Here is a 22,701-nt window from a genome sequence, read left to right on the forward strand (position 1 = left end):
AAGTTATACACTTTAATTACCAGATTTTCTCTTTTGGTAGGAGACTTATAGAAAATTGCTTTAGAATTAGTTTATAATTGAATTAAGGGCTATTAAAATAAAAATTAAATATCTGCTCAATTATATACTTGTACTGTATTATGTAAAATAAGCCGCTTTCCAGTATTAAAGCATTTTGAAGATAGAACGAACCAAAAGCCATTGGATTGCAATGAACTGAAATAAAATTCAATTAAACTTTATTGGATTGCGATTTTAAATGAATTTTGTTTAAAATAAATTTAAAAATTCGAGGTACAATTTAATGAAACTTTACTGTACATACGCAAACAAAATATTGAAAAAAAGGACTTGATTTTAATGTATATGAAAGGGGCCATTAAAGTACATATTTTTTTTTAAGAATAAGAACAAGGATAATTTGAAATTCTTGTATTTTTAGTTGGTTCTTTAATTTTGAAATTTATTTTCATATTTTATTTTCAGCCAAATCAGTTATTATTTATGTATAACAGTACACATATACATGCATACATGCATACTTACTTTAAATTTGCTGTTGTTGAAAATAAATGTATCGGTCTATGGCGTGGTGTTATATTATTACTGATATTTGGGGAGCCATGATTTTGGTTATGGTGATGATGATGAGTTGGCGTATTATTATGATTATTTTGATTTTGATTATTTTGATTATTATGATTATTATGATTATTGTGTAAATGATTTTGTTGTTGCTGTTGCTGTTGAAATTGAAAATTTTGTTGAAAATGAAAATTTTGATTATTTTGATTAAGATTTTGTTGCTGTTGCTGTAATAATTGTGTTTGATTTTGTTGATGTTGATGTTGTTGTTGTTGTTGTTGCTGTTTATGAAGTTGTTCAAGTCTAATTCGGACGTCTTGCATAACGTCAAATCGTTTTATATTATTATCAAGACTCCCACTTGGTTGATGTTTATTATAATGTTGATGTTGTTGCTGTTGATGCTGGTTCTGTTTGTGTGGTGATTGTACTTGTTGTTGCTGTTGTTGTTGCGGATATTTTGATAATTTTTTAATATCCGTTTGATAATTTTGATTTTGATTATTTTGATGCTGCTGTTGATTATGATTTTGATGATTTTGATGATTATGATTTAAAGTCTCTTTATGATTTTGGCTGCCCAGATTGTTGTTTATCACTTTAAGCAGACAATTCGGAAACTGTATAAAGTACACAAATATTTTGTTGTGTTTTTTTTCCATTGAAATTATTATAGATGATTAAAATTGACCAAAATATCCCCACATAAATGTTTCATTTTATTTAAATATAATTATAAGTATATATATATATTAAAATAAGTGCGTATAAGTATGCGGCATAATGTACAACATTTTTTTTTGTTTTTTTTTTTGTTTTCAACCACATATTTTGATTTTTATTATTATATTATAAAACGGAGAGAAATGATGAATAATATTTTTGGATCAGAGTTCGTATTAATGGTTAGTCCCCAATCATGATGTTTTTATATATTATATGATTAATGAGGGTTAAATTGACAATCGTATATTATTTTTGTAAGTTGGTTGGTTGGTTGAATGGTGGTAATGTGTTGTAGATGGTGTTGAATTATTACAGTTGGTCGGTTAAAAATATTGATCGATTAAGTTTTTGTTTTTTTTTTTTTTAATTTCGAAAATTGAAGTACAGAGATTTTTTTATAATTTTTTTTTGTTGTTGATTCCAAAGAACGATGATTTTTGTATAGAAAGTGACGATGCATGAAAAGAAAAATAAAAGAAAATATTTTGTATAATCATACAATATTGAATTATAAATTTATAATGTATGTATGTGTATGTATTTACATGGATATGTTCTGTTTATTTCAGATATTTTGTTATACTTTGTATAAGAAATGAGACATTCTTTATTAGAAATTTAATAATACCAGGAAAAATATAATAGAAAATAAAGTAATAGAAAAGAATAGCTGCAGATAAATTTAAGGGGCATAATGACAATATAGAAAAATTGATAAACGGTGTAAAGTAATAAAGATAAATTATGTTGTCGAATAGATTTAATATATCATAAGTTTTGAAAAAAAAAATATTATAAATTAACTAAAACGTTATTGAAATGGCAACATGTTCTTTCATAAAAATATAGACTGTCACAAAGTTTTGTTATAATGAATTGCAAGTTTTCTTTTTGAATTAAATAAATTTAGAAAAATTAAAAAAAAAATTACAGCAAATTTTTAAAGAATTTCAAAATTTGTAATCAGAAGAAATATTTAGTACCAATAAAGAGAAAAGGCAGCCTAGAAAATAATGATGTCTAAATTTCACAAATAACAAAATTGGCGGAGAAATGAAAGTTTACCAGAGATATCACAGAACTTTGTAACAGAAAATTCCAAGTAAATTAATTTCACTAAACACACATTCGTTGTAATTCAATTCAATTTAATTGCAAATTAGAAAATAATTAAACTCGCAAACTCATTCAATTATTGGCTTAAATAGCATCAATTTCACCAAAAATTGTTAATACTACTATCGGAAAGTAATATATATATATATATGGCCTGCTGAAATTCCAGAAAAATTAATGTTTATACAAAATTAAATTTAATAGAATCGTAAAAAGGATGCGTTTTAACACAAAAATAATATTTTTCTTATGGTTGTGCGTAAAACTAAGTTCTTAAATATTTTATATTAGCAACCAACTTTTTTTCGTTATTAAATTTAGTAACAAGTTACAATTCTGAACTACTGATAATACCTATATTCTACAATTTGTTACGCTAATTTGCTTTCCTTCTTTTAAAAAGTAATCACTTGCATATAAATGAAAATTTTGAAAAACTAACAACGTGTTTTTAACACTAATACTAATTTCAAACGTCCCTGTGACTTAGGTTTCAGTAGCTTACGTGAATTAGTTTCCGAGATCGGCGTCGTACAAATAGGTTAAGTACAAGGCCGAAGTTGCGAAAAAAGACTTAGCGCTTTCTCAGAATGTTTATATTACAAAAACTACAAAATCTGGGGCAAAAACGAAAATTTTATTAAAAAAACTTATTTATAATCAAAAAATTCATTTAAGTAGTTTAATTAGAAAAAAAGGACAAAGACAAAAAATTGAACTATGCAACGTTATTCTAATTTACTGGCTTCTTTTCACAAATTATGTTAGTTACCACCACAATGAATCACTATCGATATGAAATATAAAATTTTTATCTTACATCAACGATTAAAATAGATGTCGACACCTAAAATTATGCAATATTTTTCAGTTTTATTTTAAAGAATATATAGAGATGCGAATAAGTGATTAGCAACAAATTTTAAGATGGATAAGAGATGCGATAAGAGTGGCCCTAATACTAATTAATAAAGTCAAGACAAAGTAAAGTTAAGGAATGAATTAATTTGCAGTGTAAAATGCCTACATTACAACAGTATTTATACATCATTATTTGCTCAACTTTTACTTTCTCCTTATGCATATTAGTTCGTGTCCATATCAGTTTTTTTTAAGAATTATATAAAATTTTCATTCTCAAAATATAAAATGTCGTTTCTGTTATACAAAAACAAAACAAATATATTTTATTACATTTTACATTTGGTTGGGTCCCAAAATATTATTAAAGTTGTAAAATTTTTTCCAAAATTTAATTCAATGAAATCGTATTGTATGTACTTAGATATTATGTAAAAATGTATGTATACACATACATATATAATTTGGTATAAACTTGTTTCATTTTAATGAGAAAAGTTTTGACTTATCAATTTCCTATAAATAAATTTTTATGATCATAAAAATAAAATACAAGTACCACATAAGATTTTATTTACAAAAAAAAAAAAAAAACTTTTCAAATTATTTTCTTTTTCCGATCCAATACTCCAAATTTACATACACGTACATACTGAACTTACATAATAAAAATATTTTTGCCACAAAGAATACAAAAAATGAAATGAAAATCACAAAGTTTTTCTAAACAAATTTGTTTATCTATTCAGCAAGCAATACAATGAATTAAAAAGTATAGCAGAAAAAAAAATTTTCAATTTTTTACGCCCTAAAATTTTTTTTTCTATTTTAGAATTCAATGGATCTAAACTAACTGATTCAAATCGAATGAAAATCAAATCGAGCATAAATATTTTCCTGTTTTTGTTTTTCCAAACAATATTATTGTGCACATATTACTCTTATGTTGGACAAATCGTTAAGCTAGACAAGAGTAATAACCGAGCGACAGATGATAATGAATAAATAGAAATGACAAACTAAAAATATATCAAACAAGAGAGATAAACTATATATACAAGCTATCAAAATTCATTGACGTAGCAATAATTCAATAATAATAAAAATGAAAAGCGAATTTTTATATTATTATGTAAAAAAAAAAAACCAAGGAATAAAATGATAACAGCAATAATATAAACAAGTAAAACACATTTTATTGATTTTGAAAAAAAAGTTATAAAAAATAATTTTGTTAATATTTTCAAATATTATGGCAATTTTTGTACTTTTATTAGTTAAATAAATTTTCTATTGTAATAAAATATACGAGAGCATCGAAGAGTACGTAGAAGGAATAAGGGACAAGGAATACGTAAAATTGTACTGGAATTTTATTGTCATTCGTGTATATTTCAAATATACACGAATTTTTAAAAAATATTAGAATTAAAATCATAAAAATCAATCAAAACTTAACGCAATACCTTTAATTGAAACTCAGTTGCTATACTAATGAAAATTTAACATTATTAAAGTCAGCTTAAACCGTACTTCTGACTTTTCTAAAATTCAAAATAATCGGAATATTCCTTTCTTGCCCGATTTTTTATAATCTATATAATGTGTTCTATTTTCAGAAATGCCGCTCGATTGTTACTCAAGTAAAGAATTTTTCTCCATATTTTCCTCACATTTTAATGTTTGCTTCTTTTATATGAATTCAAGGATTGATCAATTTTAATAAATTTATTCAGAATTCAATTCGAAACAAAATTTTTATTTTGAAGAATTTAAAAATAAACTTAAATTTCATAATTTTCTTCTAATATTTTTAAAATAATTTAATTGTATAAATTACAAAATTTTCATTAGACTTGAATGGAACAACCCGCTTAATTCTTGAATGGAGCAACTTGCTTTTTAAATTAATAAGAGCTACATGACACATTTAACATAATAATTTTGTTATTCATTTTTTAACAAGATAAGAAAATCTTAATAAAAATTTCATTCTAAATATTTACTTAACACAATATTCTATTAAAATTATATAAGTTGCCATAGTATACTTTAACTATGAAGACCGTATATTAAATTAATGAATGTAGTGTCATTATTTTTGCCACCAAAAACACTGAAAACAGTAATTCAATGTAATTTAAAACCATACAAACTTTTTTAAAAACCAAAAAAAAAAATTTTTTTTAACTTTAGTCAAAAAACTATTTATTATGAAAGTTTCCTATTACAAGTTAGAAAGTTTTGTGTGAAAGTGTAAAAGTTAAATTTAATATCGTATTAAGGGTCGCCTAAACTTATGCAATCTAAAATTAATTAAATTAAAATTTAACAATTCTACATTATTATTACTCATGCCATTTAATTGAAAATGCTTTCAATTATTTTATATACATATAGCTATGTATTCGAATATTAGAAATATATTTACAAGAATTATGAAAATAAAATTCAAAGATAAAACCTTTTTAATATCCCGAATTATTAAACAAACAATAAATATTTTATTAGAAGATTAACTTCGGCGAATTGACCTTTTTATTTTGTTCAATTAAATGCTTCAGTAATTTTTCGGTAAGAGTTCTTTTCCTAAAAAGTATTTATTTCCCATATTTTCACTTTCATAAAAAAAATACACTTAATGATCTGCTAAGTGACCTTCATCAATATTATATTTTCTTTTTATTAAAAATTTGTTAGAAGAAAATTTTAAATTTCTACAGGCTGTATTTTATTTTTGTTATAAAGTAATTTGAGTTTGCATACCCGTTTGCTATTAAAGAGTAAACGGTACTGTACAAAACGAGTTTAACACAACTTGAAAATATTATTACTTCATAATTTATGCAATTAATATTGAAAATTTTAGAATAAAATTCAGAAATTGTATTTTAAATTTGAAAATTATGAAAAAATTTTACTTTGTTTTCCTACATGTTTTAAAATTTCGGATTTTAATTCAAATATTTTTTAACATATAAGCTAATTGAGCTTATTTCAAAATTTACAACTTTTTGTACGAGATTTTAAGACTTAAATTCATAACGTATTATACTTTGTTTTATTAAAATTTCCAGATTAAAGTGTCGTGGTATTGGGGGGTGCATTAAAATTCCAAAAGCCACGCTTTACTGACTTTATAGTATTCACTAACTTTATTTATGGTTAGAACTGGGACAGACTTTACACATAATATTTTAAAAAATTCTTTCATTCATTTGCACTTATAAACTCTTATAAAAGTTTACAGAAGAAAACACAAAACTAAAAGCAAAACATCGTCGTGTAAACTCTTGAAAAGTAATAAAAACCTACCAAAAAATACAACAAAAAAATATTATCCTTTATCTTGAGAAAATAATTTTGTTTATGTCTCGTTTTTCTTATATTCTTTTTATCTGTATGTGTCATTTCTTATACAATATTTTTAAAACACAACATTTTTAAAACTAAAAGTGAACTGTTTCCATCTTATGTAATATTGTGTATGTAATAATGATAATGTACTTTAAATTTAAAAACTAACCTCAACATATATGTCTTCCTCATGTAAGGAAGACCCAGTTGTTGTTGTTTCTTTCCTTGAGCTGGTTGGTGTTAAAGTGTTAAACTTTTTCCTTAAAAAGTCCTTCATATAATCATAAATTTTTGACTTCGGTCTACTAATAAAATTTTCTCTTTTATTATAATTTAATTTTGTTTTTGTTAATTTTGTTGTTGCTGTTGCAGCTACTACTCTTTCTATTTTTTCTGAATTTTTTGTATTTGTTACTGATGATGGTATTGTTATTTTCTCCCTAAAAGTTTTTGTTGAAAAAGGAATTTCTGAAGAGATTGAATAAAATATTTTTGTTTTATTATGGCAATGATATTTTTCAAGAATATTTTCTTCTTCTTTCGTTAAAACCCTTAAACTATCTGGTAAATCTTTTTGATTTGTTGTCTTTTCTATCTCTTGATATTGATAGTTATGATGCTGATGATGATGATGTGGGTTATGATGATTATAATAATTGTAATATCCTTTGTTACTAATGTAACAATTATTATTCTTATTCTTTTTTAAATTCTCTTCTTTATTTTGAATTTTTTCGGTGCCATCATCATTGAAATTTGATAAAAATTTTATTTTATTTTGTTTTAATTTTTGTTGTTTTTTAGTTTTTAAATGTTGCTTATGTTGTACTGTTACTGTTGTTTTTGTATAATATTTTCTTGAAAATCTGATAGTTCTTGGAATAAAACTTAATTTTTTCTTTATATTATTATTTTTATAATTTATATTAACATTATTATTATTATTATATTCTTGTTCATCTAAATTAAGTAAAGGATTCTTAATAGTTGTTATGATAGGTTTATTTGTACAGGTTATTGTAGTTGCAGGAATATTAGTTTTATTTTTTGTAGTTGATGTTGGTAATTTCCCGTTCTGGTTAATATTATAATTACTATTTCCAGTTGTAGTAATGCTTTTAGATACCGTCGATAAATTCTGAAATGAAAAAAATGAGAAATTCTTTTGTTAGAAAATTTATTGACTAAGATTAATTGGTTTACTTATGTTGGTATTCATTCATAAATATTTTTTTTTATTTTTGGTTTTATTGTTAAATGTTTCATGATTTTTACTAATAAATAATATTATGAATTCTTTTGGAATTTTTTTCAAGCGAGCTATATCTAAAAAGAAATGGAAAATAAATTTTTGAATTATTACCCATTTTATTGGATGCTTGTTGTAAATCTTACGCATACTTAAATTTTAATAATGTATGCAAAAACTTTTTATGATACACTTTCAAGGTTATTTTAGATGAGATGAAAAATCAATGAATTTCATAGAGCATTTCCTTCATTTTGGTATTTCTCTAGGCACAATTACGTGTTTCATTCAGCAATGAATTAAAATCCTCATATCTCTAGATGTTTCTTCGTAGTAATAGACGAAGAAACATCTCTTTGTAAAAAAATTTCAGCATAAATTGTTAGTAAAAAGAAATGAATGTTTATTACCGTGAATGAACATTTCAAATTATTTCTGTGAACGCTAATTTTAAACCACCAAATAATCTATGACTCAATTTTCTCTTCATTACTTCAAAATATTCTTGAGTGTTTTCGAGAGCCTCCTCTAAATATAACACGATTTGCTTTAAGAACTATAAACAGTTACTCGTAAATAGAGGATAATTATAGTTATAACTCATTTCGTATCGACAAAGTGAATTTAATAATAGCATCAGTATGGCTTAAAATGTTAAGCTTATCGTAAAAAAATTCCACTTCTCGAATTTCTCCACTTTTCGAAAATTAATGATATTCATGAATTTCGAAAAAAGTAGATGACATTTTTTTGGAATTTTTTATAGAAAATCAACTAGAAATTTATCTTGCATTTACTTAAGTATCAAAATTTTATTTAGTTTTCAAAATTTAACTTAACTTACTTCTGCATTTACACCATACCTTTTATTCACTCAAAATTAATCACGCCGTATGATTTGGGTTAGATTTAAATTTTCACAACAAATTTTTAATTTTTTAACAAGAAAATATTTTTACAAAAAATTTGCATATATTTTGGGGCATATTAAAATTTTTCAGTATGAAAATAAATTTTTAATAGGAAACGAAGGAAAACCCGGAATTCCTTATTTTCTTATATGCCTGTATAAACATTAAAAAAATTTTTTATGTTCCTTTCCTGTTTATTCTCTTATTGCTATCATTATTATTATTAATTTTATTATTATTATTTATCATTCTTATATAAGTGATGCTATTGAATAAAGAATAACTTTTATTATTGCCAATTTTGCTTTTATTTTTTTAGTGATAATTTATAGGAATGATTATGAAAGGACCATTGGCTATCAGCTTAATATTTTATTTAAGAATTTTTTTGTTTTGGTGGGGGGGGGGGGGGGGGGGGGGGGAAATATAAATTTATTACTGTTCTTGTAAGTTTTTATTTATACTTAATCTCTCAGATCCATGAATAATCACATAGAATTTTTGAAAAATGTTTTTATTATTTACTTTATCTTTTTATGAAATATGCAAGCAAGTAGATTATTTGGAGTATAGAAAAGTTAAAAATAATTTTTAAAAGTTTTTTTTTCTGTTTTCTTTTTTTTTAAGTGTTTTTAATGGCGATTTTTTGCAATATTTATATATGTTTTTATAAAACAACCAAAAACAATAAAAAAAAATATTATATTCAGAAATTTCGATGATAATATATTATTATTATTGTTATTACAGAGGAAAAAAATTATTATACAATAAATTATTTTCAGTCTGATATTTTTATTAATTTATCCTGTATAACGTACACTGATAATAAATCAGTAAAAGCAAACAATAACTATGTAAACATGTGTGTCGGTTCTTAACAAATAAAATTCATATATTTTTAAAGTATATAAGTACGACTGTATAAGAATTTAAATTGTCGAAAAATATAAATGGTACGAGAGAAAGCACGATATGAAAAGAAATGATTGTATATTACAATGTTTAAACGTTTTCGTTATTTTAATCAACGTGAAAGCAGTAAATGAACAGGGCTGATTAATCTACTTTCCAATTAATCGAATCTCGGAATGAATCTGATTTTCAGTAATATAAGTGAAGATTTTTCGGCCTTATAGTATTATTTACCACGTTTCATCAATAAAGAATATCTCGAATAATTCCAAGAGGTGAAAGATAATAAGAGCAAATAAACAGTTTTCAATATGTTAGAAAATTTCATGAAAATTTGTTGGAATTATTTAATATAATATATAAATATTTCTGGCTCAGAACCCATTGTAAAATAGTTCATGTACCCATATTTCAAAATATTAATCGGAAAAATTGAGCCTAGATAAAAAGAACACTTCAAAAAGAATTATAAAATTTTGATTAAATTAAGAGATTACCCATAATTTTACATTTTAATTTCGGTAAAATACAAGGGAGAGCTCATTATTTTATTAATTTATATATAATTGCTATGTTATTGTTTTCCTGCAACTCCAATTTTGCATTTATTATCATATAATAACAAAAAAAAAAAAATATCAAATTAATTTTTGGTATTTTGTTATTTAAATTATTATTTTTCTGTTATCGATTTTTAATTTGTATTGAAAAATATTTAGCATATATAAAAATTTTTATTAAAAATATTTTATTAAAATAAAAAAAATATTAAAAATTATCATAATATTGATATTAATGTCACTATATATTAAAATATAACAATGCGTGAACGCCTTTATTATTTTAATGAATATTATTCTTAATATCATTATTATTATTAATAAAAATAATAATGAATCCTCTTTTATTTTAAATTTTTATTTTCATAATATTCTTATCTCATTTTTAACATACCATAATATTTTATAATGTAGAGTGATTTTTATAATAATTTAAATAATATTTGTGATTATCTTGTCATGCATACCCGTGTAATATTATATAATATATACGTACATTAATTATTGGTTATTATTATATATAAAATGGAATTTATATAATATTTTGTTGTAATCTATAGTATTAAAATTTATTCATAATGACTATTTTATTGAAATTGTTCTTATTATTAATAATATTGTATACATTTACTTAAAAGTTTTTAGAGCAAATTTTAATATCCCTATAACTGGGCAATTTATTTTGCACATCAATCCGAAAATTCCAAATTTTAAGCCTTTCAAATATAAAAAAAAATTTGAATGTTCCCATCTGCTATAGCTCTCGATGAGCATAATTTGAAATACGCCAATCCTGGAAAAAATTATTTGTAGAAAAATTTCATTATTTGCAATTGTAAGACCTATTCTATATACCATTAAAAACATATGTATATTGTTTTAAGAACCCATTAACTATATCTTAACTATTTATATTAAACTTTTTTTTTATAAAAGTAACTATTATTTGTATGCATTCTTTATTCCTTTTAATATCAGTTCTTGTTTTCTTATTTTGCTTATGTTTCACTTTATATTTATGCAAAAATTACAATAATAATAATGAAGCAATTGTTTAAAATATTTTTTAATCCTGAATAATTATAGAAAAATATTATTACAATTTTCTATAATATTATATATGTAGAGCAAATGTAAATATAGATAATTATGAAATGTAAGTATAATTAATGATAAAATGTTCGTTCATTAGAAATATTTTCCAGACATTTTTTAATGTGCTATTACTTTATTCGTATTATAATGTATGTATTAACTGGGTCGAATACCATTCAATGACTTCATTTTTATATATAGTTTTTTCAGACTAAAATATTGATTAAAATTTTAAATTGTAATACATTTTTTTTTTCATGCAAATAACATGTGAATAAATTTGAGCTTCATTAGAGTCGTATTCAAAATTTTCATTAGGAAAAAAATTACTTATTAAAAATTGTAATTTTTTAATTTAGATTTTTTTTTTAAATTTTATATAAAGCTAAACTACATTTTTTTCTAGTGCTTAATTTAATTTTTGATTAAAACTTTTAAAAAATTATCAAATTAAATTGCTTAATCAATAACAGACATTATTTTGGAATATTTTTTTTGAAACCGATTTAAATCAAATCTTAAATAGTACTTTAAATAGTCTCTTGGTTCAAGCAAATACATAAGAATTAACATGCATTTGTTGTACAAGAAATATTTCTATATATACAACATTTAATTAGAATTAATATTGAATTTCCCATTTTTTTCGGAATAGAATGCCTTTATTACCAAAAATTAATTAGTAAAAATAAATTTCGTGCTCTACATACGCTTTTAATCAAAGCTGCTTTTTCTCGAAAATAAATTTATATAAGTGTACGAAATATATGAGCAAAAATTAAGGCAATATTAGCAAATATATTAGCGTTCTTTCCGAGAAATAGGGAATATTCTTTAATTCATCTAAAAATTTAAAAATTTTTTAACAAAAATATCAACATTTTCAATGAAAATTTTTTGAATTTAATTTACCATTAATATTACATTTAATATGATTATTTTTAATTCTAAAATTTCTCCGGATTACAATATAACATAAAACGCTAATGACAAAATTAATAAAATTTCTATTACTATGGCAAGTTCTATTATGAAGTTGAGATTAATAAGTAACAGATTCAAGCTATTCTAAAACTATTAATGTGCATCTATAATATGAATTTCAAACGCTCCTGGATTATAATATTATTGGAAAATTTCAGAATTTCAAAAATTTAAAATTATTAATTAATTTCTAAATTCAACGTTTGGCCATAGAATATAATTATAGAAATAAGAAAAAATTAAAAATTCCGAGATTATTTAGGTATTCGTTAATAAGAAGTTTTCCTTTGATTTCATTCAGTCTAATATCCAATTTAAAAATTTAAAAGGAAGGAAAATTGGAAATTTTCAAATTACATGATTTTTTTTTCTCTATTTTGTTTTTATAACAATTCCCCAACTCCCTTATCTTATTATTTTCTTTAAATGAATCGAAATAGTTTTTTTTTTTTGAAAGGACATTTTGAAATTTTTGTTTTCATGAATTTTGTTTTTTTACCTTTCCCTTTTTTAAATATTAAATATAATATTCATAATAATAATAATAATACTTTAATTTTAAAATGACAAGAATTTTAAAGTTTATTAAAAACATTGAAGGAAATTTTATTTCAAAGCTTAACAAGTTACTTGAAAATTTTCGGACACGATTATAATACGCTTTTGAAAATTCATGATACGGTTAAGGATAACAATAAATACATAGTTTTATAATAAAGTAGCCATGTGAAATTTTCCAAAAATCTTTTCTGATACCATAGATGGCCTCTTATGGTTAAATATTCCTTGATTCAAATGAAGTAATAACAATGAACCAATACAAATTAAAAAATTTAATAAATATTAAAAAAAAAGCGAAATAAAAACTTTCTGAATTAATTAATTAATTGTCATTTAATTAATTAATTTCTTTTTCATAAACAAAAAATTATTTTATTAATATTCCAAAATATTGAAAATAAATTATTATTATGTAGATACAAAACATGAAATTCAACTCAAAACTTCTCGAATTCTAAAATTATCAATATTATAAACATAGATCCTTAAAATTTCATTCTATCACTAATTATTTTCATTGATGTTACACAAGCGTGATATTGAAGTTGACCAGAACAACCGTATTTACCCATTCTATATTAAAAATTAAATATACAAATTTAAATATAAAGAAAATTTTCAAAAACCCCTTCAAATATCCAAATTAAATGTACATTGCATATTGTATATAAAAGCCTATGCATATTATATTTAATTTGAAAAGGAAACTAATTTGTCTGTTGTCCTATAAGAATTCAAATAATTAGTAAAAAAAAAAAAATCTGATTAAAAGAGTCTAGCAAGACATTAAACATTATGTAGACCACTTCACTCCCATTTATCTAATTAAAAAAAAATACAAAAATTTTCTTTTTCATTTAAAAATTCCTTAAATTTTGTATACCAAAACCAAATGTTTATATTTATATTATTTACAAACATATGTTGTATGTATTGATGTGTAAATATGTAAATAGATTTTCAAAATACAAAGAAGCAAACATATATTGAATGACTCTAATAAGAATCTTATATCCTTTTAATTTTAAATTAGATGCTATATTTATATAAGAAAAGAATATTTTTAGTCGTAACATGCGGTACGAAGGAGCAAAACAAAAAATACATTATAAAAAACATAAGAAAAAAAAACAACATCAAAGGATTTTTTCTTTCTGCTTTTTAAATAAAAAAAATTTCATTTGAATATGAAAGCAAATAAAAAAAAATCAGAAGAAAAATTTGCAAATGTAAATAAATTTAAGAAGAAACAGAAAGTCAAAAGATGAGAAAAAAAAAACAACAAAATTTTAAATAGAAATTTGTGAATCCTGCTGATTTTGAAGATTTGATTTTTTTTTTGCTCGTCCCTTATTTTTTTTTATTATTATTGTTATGTTTCTGTGTGTGTGTGTGTAGTAGGAATTTATTGTTGTAACCATTATTCTATTATATTTTCTTTTCTGTTTTGCCTTTCTATAATTTTCTTATTTTTGTTCGTCTCTTTTGCGATTCCCATTATAGCTGACCTAATGGAAAATCAATTTTTAAATGAAATCCCTTTTTTCTTTTGTTAGCACTCTTTGATTTCATTCACTTTAAAAATAATATGGTGGTTTTAAAATGAACCAGATTTTCAATTTTGCCCTTTACATTTGAAAAAAAAAATTAAATGAATTCTCAATTATTTTCTTTTTATTTGACTTTGGTTAAAACCAAGAACCTTGATTTTTTTTTCTTTATTTTATTTATTTTTTTTTTTTGCAAATGTTAAATTGCAAAATCGAAATTTCTTTTCTTCTACTCTTTTTAGCACTTTCCAAAAAAAAAATTTTAAAAAGTGGTTTTAATAGATTCACTCTATCCGTTTGTTCGTCCGTCCGTATGTGTGTCTGTTTACAAAACTTCTAAATCTTGAAGATAGGAAAAGGAAATTTCACGTGTACATTGATCTTTACTAGAAACTCATTTCCGTACCCATCTCCCCATCTAAAAGTTGTAACCCATTAAAGTCCTTAAAAATGCTGTTTTTTAAGAAATTGCTGTAGCAAAACCATAAGCCTTTTAAAAATTTTGCAAACGCACACAGGTAGTGGCTGGGCTCTTCTACCGCGGCATACGATATTTGCACTTTAAAAAAACAAAATGGCAGTTAAAATTTACCTTCATTTTTCCAAATTTTTTATGCCGATTTTTTTTAGACCACAGGTTGCGGGAGACAGGGAAAAATTTTAGCAGCTTTTTGATATTAATTTCGTTAAAAGAATTTTTTTTATCGCCCCTCGAAATTTGTAAAATTTGAGTTTTTGACATCATATGTTTCCGAAACTGCAGAAAACTGGCAGTAAATACCATGCTATTAACAAATAGAATTATTTTTCTTAACTAACGCAAATAGCCCTTAAATTCTTTAATGCCTTATTCAATTTTTTTTCGTTTTATTTTAAAGATTCCATGCATTGCTCATCCTTAAGGTATGCAATCTTTGAAACGTATTTATCTATGAATGAAAGTAATTTTAATAATTTCACTTGTTGCAGGGAAAATTGCTACATTACAAACCATGAATTTCGCCCAATTTTCTTTCTTTTTTATTTATTTGAAATTTTCTATTCAGACGTAAAATGAATATTTTAAAGGGCAAATTATTTTGTATGTTGATATATTCAAATCAATTCCAATATAATCACAGAGTATTGACAATGACGACCTTTATTAAAAAAAAAATACCGAAAAAAAAACAAAATAGCTGTCTAGAGATCAGCTAAAATTTATTAGAAAAATAAAAATTTCTACATGGTAATCTCAAAAGGTCACAAGATTTAGTTGGAAAAATTAAATTAAGGTTTAGCATTTATTTGAAAGTTTTGGTTTTTCAGGAAACTAAAATTTTGTTTTTATAAAAAGACCTTGATTAATTTAATCTAATGAATTCAAAGTAATTGTAAGAAAATACCAGATACGATTTATATGAGTTCACTCGAATGAATGCAAAAGAAATTTGTAAATATGATTACTGATTCGAGGATCCATTACAAAAAAAAGAATTACCTGCGGTTGAATTTGCTTTATGTTGTATTTAAATGATGGTCTCATTTAAATAATAGATTATACTAAGACTTAAAATTTTCCCCCACCCTATTGAATTTACTACGACAAAATGTTAAAATAATTTACAATTTTAGCTAAAAACATGAAATTTAAGGAAAAAATATGTTCAAAATCACATGTTTACTTAAAAGAAAAGTCAGTGTTCTTACACTTTTCCTCTTTTTTTTCTGTAACACCAAATTCTAATAATATGAAAAAAATCAACTCAGAAACTAAAAACATAAAAGAAAATTTAAAAGCTCTTATCATTACCCCGATGTTTTTCATTTTAACCTAATAACTAAAATTGTAATTATTAAAAAATTACAATGCATGTATGCAAATACAAAAAAAAACCTCCGCAGTTTTTAAAAACAGATGTACTTTAGAATTTTAGCGTCTATATTTATTCTACTTTATTCTGATTCGGAATAATTTAAAAACGAAAAAGAAGAAAAAAAAATAAAGAAAAACACAAACACACATGCTCTATTATTGCCAATTCACAAAGGATTTTAAAATGAGGAAAATATTTTTTTCTTACAATTTCGAAAATATGAGTATGAGAGAATGTATGATTTGAACAAAAAGGGTTGTCGTCATTAGAAGTGAAAAACAATTTCCCTTTCAAAAGAAAATAAGAAAAAAAAGACAAACAAAAAATATGCTTAAGTTCGAGTTTTATTTTCATAAGCCATTGAATATGAAAAATAAAGAACACATATAGAAAGGGAGAGGATAAAATTTTCCCATTTTCGTTGTTTATACAAAAGAAAAACGAAAAATGAAAATGTTGGCATTAAACATTATTTTCTCGTTACAAAAATCTACTCCTTTTTTAATGTACGTACATGGTATTTTAATTTTTGAAGTTGATAATTTTTTGAAAAGTTTTTTTTTTCGGTTAAAATGAAAATTTGTTTTTTATTTGTTTCAAAGTTTACAGTAAATATATATGTAGTTGGGTAGAGAAGACTTAATATTATTCTTTATTAAATGAAAGGAAAATCAGTGCTGAACTCAATGACATAATACTTAATTGTGGCAATCGTAGGAAATCAGAAGATTTGTTTAAAAACAAAAAAATTTTCATTCTGACGAATGATTCGCTAGCAACACACAGAGAAATGGATTATAAAAATAATCGATTGCAGTCAAAGTATCCGATAGATTTTATCCAAATAAAATGTATTTTATCCGAATATATAAGTTTACACAAGCATAAAGACTTAGTTAGTCAGTTAGCTAGTTAGGAATGTTGCCCTTTAAGCGACGCCAGCCATCGGCTTCCATCCACAACACATCGTTCGTGTGCCGTTCCTCTTCGGCAACAGGATCTTTAAAGTTGCACATTTTCGCCCGTTAGTTTAATTAAGTTATTTAATTTAATGAAGTTACCCCCTTCTTCTAGTTTTGCCACAGTATCGGGCACCGACCCTTTCATTCCTTTCGATATTACTGTGTTCCGGAACCCAACATAAGATAACACTACAAGCCAATCCAGATTTGACAATACAGAAACCCAGCGCCTCAAGAGCCGCCCTGCCACCCACGAAAATTTTGACGGACCCAGTTGATAAACCATCTCGATGGCACTGGCGACGGCAAGTACCTCGGTCTGAAAAACATTACTATCCGGCAGTCTTACAGATCAGCCTAACAGAACGTTAAGACCTTAATTCAGTTCTGTTTAACTGGTTTTATTTTTCTCTTGGAACTTAGTTCTTTCGATTAATTTAAAATTTTATTCAGTTTAATTATAATTGTTAATTCCCTGTTAACCAAAAGAATTGGAACTACAGCCGAATTAAGTTGATTTATTGTGACTGAACTCAGTTGATTAAATAAGTTGATTGAGTTGAATTTCTGATTGAATTCAAGTTTATACTGGTTTCAAATTTAATGTTTTAGAACTTAAGAAAATTATAATGCGAAAAGAAAACAACCAAGCCTCCCAAAGATTTTTTTCTGAAAACTCGATTTGTGCCTCAGTAAATAAAATATCTCAGACTAACTCTGAAATTAAATTGAATAAAATTTACTTGTGCGTGGCAAAGGATCATCATACATGGAGTTTCTATGTTTCTTAAAGTTTCCAAAAAAAAAATTTTTGTTTTCTTTTTCTTATGCTATATTTCTTCCTTTTGTTTTTTCCTTTTCATAATAACAAAAACATCAGGTAAAACATACCTTGTATAAAATTTCTACTTTATGAAAATATTTTCCTTGTAGAACGCAACTTAAATATTCAAATTTATGTAATTTGGCAACATGTAATTCTATAGGCATATTTAAATATTATTTATATATTTAGATTCCTAAATCATTTAAAAATATGCTTTCTTTCTACTCTTAATTAACCAAAAAAAAACAAAAACTTTTACATAAAATAAATTTAATTTTTGTTATCATTTGCCCATCAAAAAACAAAAAGGAGTAAGTTTTCTTTTTCCACATTATTTGGGTACACATAATTGTGTGTTTGTGTAATATATGTGGCATAGTACTACTATATACTGTATACAATTATGTAGATTATTTACATATGTAGAAATGTCCAAAATATTATAAGTCTAATTAAAGTTTTCCACAAACAAATTACTTATATGATATCAAAACGAATTACTTGTGTTAAAGTTAAAAGGAAAAAAAAAATTTTTCTTTCCCACATTGTGCTGAATTTTTCCGAATTTTTGTTTTTATTTTAATTAAAACAGGATATTTTTATATTAAATTATATTATATAATTTAGTTAAAATTTAATATTTTTGTATACAAAAAAGCCATTTCAAAAAGAAGAATTAAATTGAATAACACACACACACACAAGGAAGAAAATTAAATCTCATGAGAAATTAAATTTTAATTTACATAGACTCCTAAAAAAGAATGCGATTATGACAACAAAAATAAAATAAAATAAACAATTAAACAGATTTCCAAAAAAAAAAATTTTGTAAGTGCTGAACCATGTAAGCTTTTCTTTTTTGTTTGTATGTGTATTTCGTTTGAATTATATAAGCAATGAACAACATTAGTTGACGCTTCTAATGAAAAATAAAAATTTTTAGAAATTTTTCAATATTTAAGTGGACCATTCTTAAAACCGGTGGACGATTTTGAAAAATTAAAAAAATTAACGTACACGCGGGGTAGCATTTCATATAAAACATCAACTCATCGTGCGATTTTCGTGTAGAAACTTCAGTAGTGTTTTCGTCTGAAATTTTGGTATGTTTAAGTGCATAGAAGCAACTTTTTCTTTTGACAATGGTATTCTACGTCCATTTAGGTTTAGCACTAAAAACTTTTGAAAGCTTTCATTTTTTTTTATTTATCTCAAAAACAGGTCAAATGTGAAACAATTTATTTTCGAATATATGAACGCAATTAGATTAAGTGTAGAAAAATTTCCAGAGATAATGGGCTGGGTATAACTATAAAACAATATTGAGCTTAACAAAAAACTCAATACTAGTAAAAGTTTTTGCAAAGATTTTGTTTTGTTAAATCGTCAGCTGTTTTTTGTCGATGTTTGATGTCAATACTGATAACAATCTTGATATTATGTACTGTCTGGAGTTAACTATTACTATTATATCGTCGGTATTTTAACGCTAGGATATTCGGAAAAATAACGTTGTAAATTTTACACGTATCTGCAAACTGGCATTAGTGTGTATATTTTTAAATGCGTTTTTCTCGAAACACAAAAACAGCAATTACTTAACTCTTCCATAATACCGACGAATAGTTGCTCTCAGTTTAAAAGTCAGAAAAAATTTTAATTAGTTTACGAGTGGGCAGTGAAAACTACCAAACATTTTTTATTTAAAACTTTAAATCTATTCAAATAAACAATCTCTAATCATTAATATTATAACTGAATTCTAAAATATTTATGTAGGTATGTAAATTTAGCAAAAAAAAAATATTTAAATTTAAAATGAACATCAATGTTCTAGTTCAAATTTAATCTCTCATACATAACAGAACTTCCGGTTTTCCTATACGAATTGCTTCCTTCTCTAATTTTTCATATTTTTTCCCCCTGTTTTTGTTTTTTTTGAATAAAATTATAATATACTAAAAAATTAAATTTAATATGCAAATATATTTATTAAAAAAAGAAAAAAATAAATATTATGTGTTTATATTTTCCTATTTTTTGCATGTTAAATTCAAATTAATTCAGAAAACAACAAAAAAATAAACAAAAATAAAACAAAATAAAAAAAATATCAACACATACAAAAAAAAAATAATTATCCCTCTTTTGGAATAAGGACTTAAAGTGTCATAAAATTATTTCCCTTTTCAATAATTTAAGAACTCAAAGTACCTTCCAGGCAATTAAATCAAAATTATTTTTTTGTTTTTCCTTTTTTTTTTGTTTTATTCGAAAGTATATCATGATAAAATTCTTGATACCTTTATAATAATTTTCTCAGGTTTCCAAATAAATAATTTTCTCTTTTGGCTTATATGGTAAAATTTAAGAGAAAAATCGAAATTAAAATTTTTGCCACAAATAAAAAATTAAATTAAATTTTATTAAATAATGGCATTTTGATAATTTAACAAAATATACAAGAGAATATCGTAAAATAAACAAAGAGGTACTTTATAATGGATACAACAAGTTTAGTTGTTGTGATAGTGCTATTTATGTCCTCCAAATTCAGCAATATATGTGTGGGTTTTTTTTTTTTGCCTAAGAATGTAATTTATTTATGAAAAGCATTTATAAACTAGAACTCAACTTTTTTGTATTGTTCAAAAAAGTACTTTAATATAAAAGCACTTCCCGCCAAAAAATAATCAAAATAATAATACTTAGGAGTTTTTGAGCTATAAAGAGTAACCTCTAATTACGTATACATATAGAGTAACCTCTAATTACTCATATTGAATGATTTTACCCATACACCTACAGGTATTTTACACCTTTAAAACTCATGCGAGGTAAAAATGTATTACGAGTATATAAGAAAAATTTTTGTTTTACAGATTTTATTTAAGCTAAAATTTTATAATTTTCCTGCATTTAAATTCACGAGAACAACAAAATATTATTTTAAAGACTAGTTTAAAGACAACCTTTAAAGGCTGGACTAATTCATACAGCTGTTAAAGGTTGTTCTTTAACTACTATTGCTTTTTTGAACTAATTATTACTATTACTGTACTCAATTAGGTCTTATTTACAAAAATTTTACTATTAGTAGATCACTATCAGATTTTGTGTGATCAAACACTAGGCTTTTGCTAAAATGATTTTAACGTAGAACAAATTTAAATTTGAATAAAAATTTCTTTTCTCAAGTGTTTAATCCTATTTTTCACTCGAGAATAATATAGCTGAATTATCGAATAAACGAAAATTAATTTCTAAATTATGGTGAATGAGATTTTAAAAATTCAGAATCGCTAAAGTCAATTTAAGTATAACTGATAAGCATTTAGCCAGCAGAATTATTTAAGAAACTAATCCATTAAGATTTTAAAATAACATCCACGACAAGGCAATATTTTCAATTCTGGCTAAAATTATGAATTTTTTTTTCATAAATACAGGGTTAATATGATGACGAAAAGAAAATTTTTTTGATTATTTTGTACATTTTGCTTGCAGTATTGTGTACAGTGTTAAATAAACCTCATTAAATACCTATTTGAATGTGGTTTTCACATTTTTCATGTCTCGGAAAAAGCGATTGTGAGTCACATACTTATTTAAGTTGGTGTAGCAAAAATTTGTCAATGTGTTTATAATACTTTTGGTGAAAAATTACTAGCTATTTGGAATTCATTATAATTCTGTTTATGCATTAACCAAGATACGAGTATTAAAATTTAAAAATACTCAGTTCATGGTTAAAAAGCCACCAACATTCAATTAATTGCCAATATTATATGAAATGTTCAGACGAAAATTTTTAAGCACATCTTGACTCATTCCCAAATTTTCGTCTAATAGAAAATTAATTCGAAAATTAATTTCATATTTAAATCATAGCTACCACAAAACAATTTAAAAGTCCTGCATTCAATGAGTATAACCTTTAAAATAACTAATAATTGACATTCTTATTGACTACAAGTTTTAAAAATCGTAATCATAATGACATTGACATGGGTCTCTGTATTCTTGTAAACAGAATGTATGGTCCTACAGTTACCTCAGCTTGATTCTATTATAATGTACTTTTATAATTTTTCATAATACTCTTAAAGAAAATAACCACAAAAAATAAAAAAAGAAAAAAAATTGAGTGAAAAAAACGGTAAAAAAAAACTTTCAGGATATCAAAAAACTTTTATTATACTATATTATAATAAAAGGATAAAAGGACGAGGCAACAAAAGGACAAAAATAAAATAACAAGAAAGACGACTATACGAAAGAAAAAGAACTAAGTAAACGAAAAATTTTTGTTAAAACGTCGAATATTCCATCCAATAAACATTACGGATTATAGGGTGTTACAAGGATATTATAAAAGGATAATATGTTAACAAAAAAAAAAATTTTTTTTTTTAATTTTCATACACATTATTTTTTTTTTGTTTGCTTTTTCTTCTTTTGTATTTTTATAAATTTTATTTCTGTTATGTTAATAATTTTTAATGAAAGTCGTACAGAGGAAGAAAAAACAAAAAGAACAACAAAATTTCCACTATAAAACCACCAACACACACATTTATTTTC

At 23.9% G+C, this 22,701-nt stretch overlaps 1 protein-coding gene across 1 annotated transcript in view; it reads right to left on the reverse strand.

Annotated features, from left to right (window-relative positions):
* The window catches only part of LOC129610303 (EGFR adapter protein-like), a 105,037-nt gene that overhangs the window by 22,160 nt on the left and 60,176 nt on the right, over window positions 1–22,701 (reverse strand). Inside the window, exons 2-3 of the mRNA XM_055522837.1 lie at window positions 6,815–7,783; window positions 547–1,205 (exon numbers count right to left, since the gene is read on the reverse strand). Coding sequence (XP_055378812.1) covers window positions 547–1,205; window positions 6,815–6,922 — 767 coding nt within the window. The 5' untranslated portion in view covers window positions 6,923–7,783. The remainder of the gene's footprint in view (window positions 1–546; window positions 1,206–6,814; window positions 7,784–22,701) is intronic.

The sequence above is a fragment of the Condylostylus longicornis genome, unplaced genomic scaffold, assembly GCF_029603195.1.
Source record: "Condylostylus longicornis isolate FDR11 unplaced genomic scaffold, ASM2960319v2 ptg000044l, whole genome shotgun sequence".
In the NCBI taxonomy this organism is placed as follows: Eukaryota; Metazoa; Arthropoda; class Insecta; order Diptera; family Dolichopodidae; genus Condylostylus; species Condylostylus longicornis.